Here is an 11100-nt window from a genome sequence, read left to right as displayed (position 1 = left end):
TAAACACATTCTTAACAGAAAGGGACTTAATAGGCATCGAATATAGGAAAATGGGATTTCTTCACTAATTTCCTAGTCATTATTTATTTTATTGCATCTATATTTACTCCAGTAATAATTTTTATGAAAATATTTCTTATTATATAGAAAATAATGACTCTTAATCTAGCTTTTTAATATTTTGTGAGACTTTCTTTTTAATGACTGCTTCAACCCCCAAAGTGGTGGTGTAATTTCATTATACTACACCTCTTCGTTCACTTTGTTCAACTCAGCATGACCTTTGGGTATCTACTTCATTTTATGCACCTTCATAATAATTTCAGGCCAGTTTAGAGGTGAAAATCTTAACTTCTGCTACCAATGCAAATAATAAAAGAAGTTAGATATTTTTGGTGACCTAATAGATTTTGGAAAAATAATCTAAAAACACTATCTAGTTGGCAACGATAACACGGCCCAGGATCATCTTGAAAAATAGGTAATCTGAGATTGAGGGTAGAACCTTTCTAGTGATGGAACTAGATGCTACTTCAGATTGTTTTTGTAAGTATTCCCTTTTAGCTATATCTATCAGTGCCAATTGTCCAACACCATGTTAGGTATAATATCCCTAAATCATTCAGCTGCCACCTTGCTTAGCGGTTCTTCTAAGGCAAACTCTTCGATTCTTCTATTGGTCCCAAACAAATTGAATTTGGATTCATCTGAAGACATTATCATTCTGAAGTCCTTTTCGCCCATCCTGAACGCTTTTTGTGCAATTTTTCGGTCAAAAGTGGCTTTTTGCCAGGACTTTGAGCCCATCCAACCACTGATTTGCTTAATTCTCTTCCACCTTCTTCCACAAATATCCTTCTAACATTCTCTTTACCAGCAGTGGTTTATCGCATTCTTCTAATCTCCCTTTCCCGTTCAATAGATGCAAAGCGTCTTAATATTTGCTTATAGTCTACTAAACACACATTCGACAAGGCTTTCGACAGCGTCAAAAGGGACTGTATTTGAGTGCTCTACGCAAGAGGGACATCCCGCACAAAGTAATAGTTATTATCAGAATGATATATGATGGCGCAAAATGTCAACTTGACCCGCCCTGTCGCGTCGATTGAGGTGAACGCCCTAGCATTTTTCCGAGGTTTTGAGTTCAGCACGATCATTTTTGTTTTTAACGACATTGAATGCATTTTCTTGGGCGCCCTATCACACGACCTATTTTTTTAGGGATATGAAGGAGTCCTAATTCTACAATCCACTTGATAGTGGACCGGACCGGCTTAGGCCTGAAATTACGATTTCCAACTTCAATATAATTCATACCCATGTCGTGTTATAAATTACAATAGAGGGCAATAAGAGGGCAAATGACTCCCAGTAACCACCCAGGACAGAGGCAGAGGCAGCATCTGATAAGTTGCGTCTGCCCTGAACGAAATCACAAGTTCTCTACATTTTTTTGAATTTGGGTTCTAGCCCATAATAGAGGGGCCTTGGATCAGAGACTGAGAAAGATAGTTTCTTTCCATTAAGTGAATGGCGGACTCAGGATTCCCTCATATTCATACAAAAAAAAATTAGATCAGCCTTGGCATATGACGTGTAATGAATTAATATAGGAGGGCAAATAATACCCAGCAACCACTTCGGTCACGCTGCTCCCAGGGAAGAGGCAACGTCTGATGAGATGTCTCTACCCTGGACGTGACTTGCGGTTCCGTCCAGCAGTCTATAGTTTACTAAAGTAGAATCCGATAATTTGCATGGTTAAGGTATTGACGATTTGGTACAAAATATCGGGATTACCAATTATCGAGAGAGCAAAATAAAGAAAATCAACTCTTGGGATCGGCAAATTCGTATGAGTTAATCGCAAATACAAATTATCGATGTACGAATTATCGGGATTCGGGAACTCACTATTTTTTACACATGTAGGGGCTTCTGCCCCGTTTTGTTTAATTCAGAAACCCCAGGGATCAACTACAACTTTAACTACCATCCTTTTGAAATATTTTGTGGGCTCGCAATCCATTTTTTGCCAGCGTTAGATGTTTCCTCTTAGGCACATTTTAAGTGGTCAATAACTTATTACATTCCAGTAGAAAACATTCTCCTATCAACACACAATTTCTTCAATTTTGAAAGACATTCATTATATACCATAAAAACTGATACGTATGCATAATAATAAGCGATTGCAAGATCGAATCAGTTGGTTAACAAATTGGTAGCCATTCAGTTATGGAAAAAAATCGGAAAGACCTTTATTATGTGTAGAATTGAATATTGTAAATGGAATATTCAGTTGTGAACCTTTGGATTTTTCACTTTTTCTACGAAAATTTATTTTATCCCTAAAGAATTCATACTGAAGATCGTGGGCGACAAACTCGTTCAATTTTATTTCTTATTAGTAAATAACCCTAAAAACTAAATTTTCGGCTGAAAATAATGTGCTATATGGAATATATTTACTTGCGTCTGTAAATTGTTGGCTGACAGATTGTAAAAATGTTGAATGTAGCAAGGATATATCATCTTGTTACCACGAATCCTGGATAATATTACAGCACGGTAAATCAATTTCATTGTGATTAAATTTATTATTCTATACATGTGAAGCTCTCCCGACATTCGTTTTATCTTATTAAGGAAGATACACGGTAGAGAAAATATTCTTAGGGTATTTTTCTGGTCATTGCTTGTTTGTCATTCCAGTAGAGTATTTCAATAACTACAATATTTATTATATTACTATATTTATTATATTAAGGAACCTTTGGAACTCTGAGATCTTAATATCAAATCCAATGAGGAAAGCATTTAGAAGGTTCTTTGTGTTACAGAATAATTTCAATAAAATTGATGGACTCTAAAACATTTCACAATAAAAAATTCAAATACAAATTACAAAATGCTGAAAATAAATCGCTATTTGCCATATGCTGGGTTCCTCTTTAGTACTACGAAACCTTCCAAATGTTTGCATATTGGAATGTACTCGTCTGTGGCTAACTCAGCTCTTTCACCGGCTCCAAGCAAAATTGGCGTAGTATTCGTTTGAAACCCTGTAATTGTTTTTGGCTTTCCTGCCTGTGCCACTGTATCAACTGCTATCCCTACACGCACAGGTACTGGAAGATGGTTTAATTTCTCATCGAACGTCATCAGGCAACGTGGTTCTATAGCCGGCACAAATGTATAAATTAAGTAATGATACGGTCCAAATATTACTGAAATTTTTTTGCAGAAATCGGATATTACCTTCAAACCATTTCATCTACTTTATCAATTATTTTGTTGAGTACAACAAAACAAATACAAACTAAATCCACTAATTAATAATACTTACAATTCTTCATATCTATGGCCGAGAACAGAACACAAAGGATTGCAGCAACCGCCACTGGCTTCATGATTTGTTTATCGCTATGATAAGGGCTCAAACTCATCGTGCCTTTGCCAAGATGAGTCAATCCTTGGGCGATTCTAACTAGAAACAAATTATTCACATCCTTAGCGTAATACTGTGCTAATTGCCGTAACAACAACGCTAGCCTCGCATTATTTGTTCCCGCACCAACTAAACCAAGCGAAAAAATTGCAGCATGAGCCACTTCCATATCATTGTCATGTGAAAACTTATTCAGCATCTCCAGGATTCCCATCTTTGGATTTGACACACTACTTAAAGCAATTGCAAGTGGCACACTTTTCCTTATGCAGGGTTCTCCATAAAGCATTAGATGCCCGAAAGACCTGAAAGCCATCTCGGTTCCAATATCTTCGCCCATTGAAATGAGCGCTACACCTAGAACTGCAACTGTTTGAATATCCGATAAATCTATTTTCTTAAACTTCCAATCTGTTTTTTCTTCATCAGTTTTTTCAGATCTCTTTCTTTGTTCACTATGTTCAGAGCAAAGATGAAGCAATTTTTGTACTTTAAGAACGTTTCCCGTTCCTGCAAATGCACACATTTCAACAATTATTTTTGTGTAAGTCTGGTAGGGCTCTTCTAGAATTTGCAAACTCTCTAAAAGAGTTTCACTTTCGCACTGCCGACCTAGATACAGGAGCCCCAACGCTAAATATAGGAAACGCGAATGGCTACCGAAACTTTTCCGCATTGAACAAGTAACTACTTGCTGCAACAATAGCTCTGTATCTTCTGAATTACAAGTGCCTGCAGCAATCAGACCAATACTAATCGCCAGAACTCCCAAAACCTCAATATCGTCGCTATTAAGCAGAGGCCGCAGAGAACCCAAAGCCAAGGAACTATTCGATCCCGAGTACGCAATTCCTATTCCTAAAATCGAACATATTTTAAATAAATTGTTTGAGCTTCCAAGGTAATCGGAAAGGAGAGCATGAGCTGGCTCCACCTCGTCTCTGACTCCGCAGTTCAATATACCACAAGCTAACAATGATCCCGACTTGACATAGTCATCTACCGAATACAAATATTTGTCGATTATCGCTAAACCTCCATCAATGTCCCATAACCTTAAAAGCCCAATAGAAGCTGTCGCACTAATTATCCCATGATCTTTGTTCTTATAGAGCCACTTGTTTCCAAAATCTACAAAAATTTTGTCGATGCCAAATCCAGCATTTATCATTCCATTCACAAAGCTGGCGGCCAGATTATTTCTTGCAGAGTCCGCTTGAGTTTGGCTCATTGTCACACGAGCGGGATCCAAATGAGACTTATAAACGTCTTCTGGTGTCTTGCCTTCTAGGATATCCAACTCTCGGGCCAAAATCATAAAATAAACATTAAGCCGAGAGTTCGTCAGAATTTCAGCTACTTCTTCCGAAAGATCGCTTGAATTCTCGATAATACTGAAACTTATCCGTTGTCGACTTACAAGAAATCCCATTTGGAGTTTAACTAGATAGTCGTCGCAAGAGTGGAAAACTTTTCGGATGATCTAGGAGAAAATGTATAAGGAAATCAAGGTAAGAGTACAAAGCCCATTTTGTGATTTTTGAAACGTTGATACCTTTGAATCGTTCAGAATAAGAGCAACTCGCATTGCTTCATAATTCTCTCCAAAACGCAATGCTAAATCGAGAATAATATGGAGGATGTTCACATTTTCTGGTTCAGGAACGAAAGGAACACAATGTTGCAAATAAAGTGTGATTTTCGGGTAAGACTCTATGTCAATGAATTCGTCGAGTAAATTTAGCTTATCAACTTCCATCAAAAGATCACACGCTTCCGCCTCGGCATTATGGGCTATAGTATAGGGAACAATTTGTTTAACAAGACAAAGTAGTCGCTCTTGATATGATCGACATGCAGATGGCCAAGAAGATGCGATTTCAGATGCCAAATGCCTAATGTATTCATGTCCCCAATCACTAACGTTGACATCAGGATCTCCATGTAAACGATAGAATACGCATTCATTAGAAGAACCCATTGTCATTGCAAGTACAGAAATGATATCCGCACAACTCTGTTTGCACTTCTCATCATGGAACTTCTCATAAATTTTCTTCATGTTCTCATAATGCGAAACCATATATTTTAACGGTTTTGGAACTGAAGTAATGCTGGTAGTTGAGGATTTGATGAGGTCACGAATCGTCTCCAAAGCAGGAAGATACAATTCAGAATTTGATTCGGAAAGCCGTCCTACAAGCATGTCAAGTTCCTCTTGCAAAAGTTGATCCTCGTCGCTCTTCAAATCACGTGATAGTTAATATAGATTTGGGCGCACATGAATGAACAAGTACTTACAGGTGGCTTACCGTCTGTTGATTCTGGCGCTTTAGCAGATATTGGCGACTTCTTGCTTTGCATTTCTTCAGAATTCATTGCGAAAACTTGAATTTTTAAATCCGAACAAAAATCCAATTACAGCACTTCATTCAATAAATATTTTGACAATAATATCAGTCGCTACTGCAACCTTCTTTCACTCTTCGATAAATCATGACATGGACAGGCCAACTAGAGATTGTCTTGTTATCGATATTATGTATTTACGTAATCATCGTATTTACGATTTAGTGTGATGCAGACTATTTATCCGGAAACGGTTCCACCCACAGACTCTAAAGGTGGTGCGGATGTTGATGTTATGAATTCCCAGATGTGTCTAACTGTTCCAAGCGTACAAATTCAATAATTCCTATCAATTGAGAAACGTTCGCTCCACAATTATTATCATTGTTAGTCTTGTCACTTAAGTAGATTTGAATTTGCCCACACCACATAAACGAGAAATACTTCGTTACCGTTAAACATAACTCCCTTTGCCGCTCTGCTTTCCTCTTAGTAATGACTTATGAATTTACAAATCAAAAATGAAAGTAAACAACAGGGAAAACTATTTTGACATTTCAAGTTTTAAATGTCTCTTTCCACTTTACAAATTCTTCAATGAAATTCCTGCACCGATGAAAATACATACTTGGACTAGACTAGTCCTCTCCCTCAAAACAAACCCCATTCAATTCCTCCCTGCGTAGTTGTTGATTGCTTCATGGGGTAACCGCAACCTTGCATTTGTCATTCGGCTCCCTCGACATTCTGAGGGTTCCTCGTCGTCATTGTGAAATGAAGCTTAGTTAGAAACTGTTACTAACTAAAGTCAAAAACTTTTCCCAATTCTTGAAACGAGTTTTACTTCGAAAATGATAACTTGAGACAACCACACCACATTAGATAGCATGACTACAATCCAAAGTTTGAAACAAATAGACGATTATTAGAGACTTCATTGATAATGGTCGTTTTGTGTTGACTGCTTTAAGCTTCGTTGTACAGAATATAAGACAGTCAGTTGTGAGGATATTTTCAGATTATCCTTAAACTAATGCAATATTGCGGGATTCAATCATAAAAAAACGAAGGAATTATTCGGAGTGTTTAAGATGTTTATTATTACTTGATTTTGGTGTATTTATTATATTTTATAACGTGCTTTAAAAACAATTGGCATTATTCGCTAGATTTTCACAATACATGCATTTTCATTGCTGGGATGTGCTAACTCGTACAGATAGTACCGAACCCATATGCTGTTTTCTCAGAGAAGTTAAATTAGTTTGAAAAGCGGCACGGATTTTTTTTATTTTCCATATGTTGTGCAGGTCGTATAAAATACATACATATCACCAAGGAGATACCTAATCTCATTTCTTCTTGCCATTAAAAATATCGACCAATTTCTTCCCATCAAGATTTCTCACTTCAAAAATCGAAATATCTCGACAGCGTGGCTGGTACATACATACATTTGTATCTTCACAAACATTAAGAGAGGTATAAATTCGGCGTAGAATAAACCGAAAACCGTCATCCACGTTCAGTGCAGCCTGTCAGTTACGTGTGAACAGTCCGCATTTGACTGACGACCAGAACGTGGATGGTGGGCATAAGGGGAATTTCTAAACCCGCTGTTGCCATCTAGAAATAATAAACGGTACATTCTGCATGAGTTCTCAATTACCAGCTTCAGTCCAAGGTTTTATAAATGTGAAGAAGAACCTTACGTTAAAGTATGACTTAATGGTTCCCTAATCTCTAAGATTGAAGCTTTTATTATTGAAAACTGATCACCATTATTTGACTTACATTTTTGTAATTGTGAGAAAGGCCAAAATTGATACCCTGAAGCACCGAAAGTATCTGCCAGCAGGCGTGATGGCTCGGTTGTTTTTATATTCCTAATTTTAATACGTCAGGAGCGCGTTCGGAATCCTATCTGGGGACATCAAGTATAATCCACAGGGAATCTTGTAAAATTATCGGATCAAACTATTACAGTATTTTGCAACCACCTAATTCACGCCGCTCCCCACGCTAAGATAAGGCAGCATCTGATGAGTTATGGTGACTTCCTCAGTACCGAAAATAAAACAAGTCGGAATACCGGAAGCTGGATGCTTCGGGTGTGAACGTTTTCAGTTCATCTTGTGTGAGAAATTTCCTATTCATATTTTTCCATTCGTACACAGCTGAAAATATAATATATTCCTCGATTTATTCATCTCCGCCGTTCACATGAATTTACTTTATTTAGTGATAATGTTACATACGTTTTAAAGTGCTTTATTAATAATAGTTGCATTTCCTTCAAACTTTCTCAAACGGTGTATTATATTATTACTTATAATGGTGTTGTGGTACTTCTAGGATGAACTTAAGGAGATTTCGGGTAAATTTAAAAAATGCGGTAATATGCTATTATTAACTTTATTCGGACAGGTATAGAAATAGGATGTACTTTGAGGCCTTTTTATATAAGTGCACCTTTGTGAATTTTTCTGTTGGGTAGGTTCTGAGATCACTTATTTTCGGGCCATACATTTTGACCCCTCACTCTATCATGGTTCAACTAATGTCAACAGAAGTCAGTTTCGTAAAGTGCTAATCGAGTCCTTGCATTTGATACCCCACTTCGTCCTCTTTCATATGCATGCGGAGCCCCTCTTCTAAATTTAACAGAAAATGGCGTCATATTCCTACCGAATTTCAAGATAATAGCCTCAACGGTTTCCGAAAAATTTGGGTGTGACAGACAGATGGATAGACAGACATTGAATCAATTCTATTAAGGTTTTTTTTACACAAAACCTTAAAATGTGCCCTACACTACCGAAACAGTATGCGACTGGCCAGTCAGCAAACAAATCGAATCATTTTTTTCTCAAGCGTTGATGGTAACCTATTTCTATGTCTAGAAAAAAATGATTATTTGTAAGATGTTCACAGTTTAGATGACCCTATCTCATCAACTATACAAATGGCTTTACTGCCAAACAACAACAAAGGCTGTAGTATATTGTAGTGGAAGCACAAATTTGATGCTCTTATTTTAGTAAGAATACATATTTTGAAGGTAGTCTACTCTAACACCAATCTGCAAAGAAATATCTAGTATATCTGCTAGCTCTACAAATTTGCCTACAGATGAATAATCATGTGTTCAAATCAATAGCTTATTTCTAAATGCACTGCTAACCATATACCCTACAAATTACTCTTTATTCAAATTCCTCTCAAATTACTCTTTACATTCATCCCAAAACTCAGATAAAAGTTTTTGAAAACTCTTAGCACCCAAAGTTACAATACGTTAATTTTTCCTAAGATTGCCAAAGATTTTGTTTTCATATTACATAAATGAAGACTTGCTGTAATTCTCTGCGGTAAATAGCGAAATGAAAATGCCAAAAATGCAATGAAATCGCGCCTTTGAATTAATTTGTTCTAGCCTCAGCGAAATAAACACCAACTTGGAATTCCCCTTCTGTAGGATATTGAATTTTTCGCTCTATAAAACCAAGCCATTTCAATGAAATCCGGGTACTTCGGAAATGTTAATGTGCTCCCTTTTTCGGCATTTCGAAACCTGCCATTACCATAAAGTAACTTTGAAAACCGCATACATACTCTTGCGAGTGGAAACGATTGTTGTGTACATAAACTCAATTATTCCGTTCTATGATTTTGAAAGTGTCACATCTTTTAATTCATCGGTAGAAGACTGGTATTATACTAAATCAAGAGTCCACAATTAATTAATACTCGTATATCATTATTACATATACATATATCATGAAATTTATCGCATTTCTACAACTCTGAAAATATTATCTACATCCGATAACATGTTATATAATTTCATTCCGCCAATATATTTTCTCAACTTTAGCAATTTTCATCTAAAGCTTAATCAACATTAACTATAAACAGCTTAATCTACTTCTTTTCTGGGGAATTTTTCAACAAATCTGAACTTTTTCCCACTGTACTTTTCTTCCCTTCCCGCAAACTTCTTTATCCATCCGGAAACAATCATGTTGCCACCAATCCCCTCCAACGCAACTTCCCGGCAACTTCCAATAAACGGGATGTGATCAAATTAGTCATTCATATCACGTTTGGGAAGATCCAATGAAAAAAATTGTCACTTTTATTATCTTTTAATGCATTCATTTAATTGAAGAGTTAGTCTCAAATATTAGAGAAGGACAATACACCTACATGGGTTCATATGTATTCAAAATAAGAACTTAGAAAATAATTAGTGCATAATTAGCGATAAATGGTACACATCTTCTTGCTTAATAGTATATACATACATACATACATACATATATACAATTCAATTTTTGTTCATCTGTGAAATTTTTCCCAGTTCATTCGTGAAATATTCTCCAAAACTTCGAATAGAAAGTTCTCAGCTCACCATAAATTTTCTTCGCCACCAGAATGTCCTTTCGATCAAGAGTTCTTCCCAAGCAGAGACTATGTAGCAACCCCTTAGGGGCTTCACAATTTACATTACATCGACCGAATACTACCATACCAAACTAAATTTTCTCTCCTAGCTGCAGCAAGATGATTCTTCATTCGTTCGCCAGTTCTCAAATTTTATTAGATAAGTTTGAATTTTTTGATTTTGACACATCACCAGGGAAATACAGGAAAATAATGCAAGACTAAAAGCTTGCGGGGATATACGGGTATAGTTTAAATTTTACAAAAAGATATTACACAGGAGGAATATCTTAAAAGGAAGGTCCAGGAAAAGATGAGATATCCTTCGACATAAATCGCACATAAAATCGTGTTTGTGGAAACTGAAATTGAGATTGTGGTCCAAATTGATTTGTCTCCATATCTACATGCATATGTATGTATCATATAAATAATTGAAGGATGGGAGTGTTGTTAAAATAGATTCATTATACCATCCCAAGTTTATTCTTCGATACCGAAACAAAAGATGAGAGAAAAGGTTTAAATGGTAAAGATTGCTCAGAAAGTCGATTTCTCCATTTACGGATCTGTAAACTTCAACCTTTTTGTAAATTTGAATTAGAAAATTCCAGTTTCACAAGAAGGCCACAAGGTGATCTATGGCAAGAACTACCTATATTCAGGGCAAAACCGCCAAAAAAAATTCAGGCCTAAAGTCGGCCGAGGCTAAATTAAATTTTATTTAGGAATTGTGGGGTTCATGGACCACAACCGCAGAAGCAAGTTGCTTCCCAACTGGTCCGGTTTGCCATCAAGTGGGTGACAGACTTAGGACTCCCTCAACCTCTAAACAAAATGCCGTTTTCACT

General features: G+C 36.5%; 1 protein-coding gene across 1 annotated transcript; it reads right to left on the bottom strand.

The window, feature by feature from the left end:
* Nucleotides 1–2690: 2690 nt before the first annotated feature.
* LOC119654843 (26S proteasome non-ATPase regulatory subunit 2-like) lies at nt 2691–5887 on the bottom strand. The gene is made up of 4 exons (XM_038060422.1): nt 5756–5887; nt 5010–5696; nt 3353–4937; nt 2691–3233 (listed from the first exon to the last, which is right to left on the bottom strand). The coding sequence occupies exons 1-4, from the start codon at nt 5831–5833 to the stop codon at nt 2932–2934; spliced, it is 2652 nt and encodes an 883-aa protein (XP_037916350.1). The 5' UTR covers nt 5834–5887; the 3' UTR covers nt 2691–2931.
* Nucleotides 5888–11100: the final 5213 nt, after the last annotated feature.

This window comes from Hermetia illucens, chromosome 4 (assembly GCF_905115235.1).
Source record: "Hermetia illucens chromosome 4, iHerIll2.2.curated.20191125, whole genome shotgun sequence".
NCBI classification, from domain to species: Eukaryota; Metazoa; Arthropoda; class Insecta; order Diptera; family Stratiomyidae; genus Hermetia; species Hermetia illucens.
The sequence above is the reverse complement of the archived record's forward strand: the minus strand, read 5'-3'. Positions and strand labels throughout refer to the sequence as shown.

Coding starts and splice junctions, on each gene's coding strand:
- LOC119654843 (XM_038060422.1), bottom strand. CDS start 5,833: ATGAATTCTGAAGAAATGCAAAGCAAGAAGTCGCCAATATCTGCTAAA. Junction 5,697..5,755: donor CAACAGACGGTAAGCCACCT/GTAAGTACTTGT, acceptor CGTGATTTGAAG/AGCGACGAGGATCAACTTTT. Junction 3,234..3,352: donor GGCCATAGATATGAAGAATT/GTAAGTATTATT, acceptor AAAAAATTTCAG/TAATATTTGGACCGTATCAT.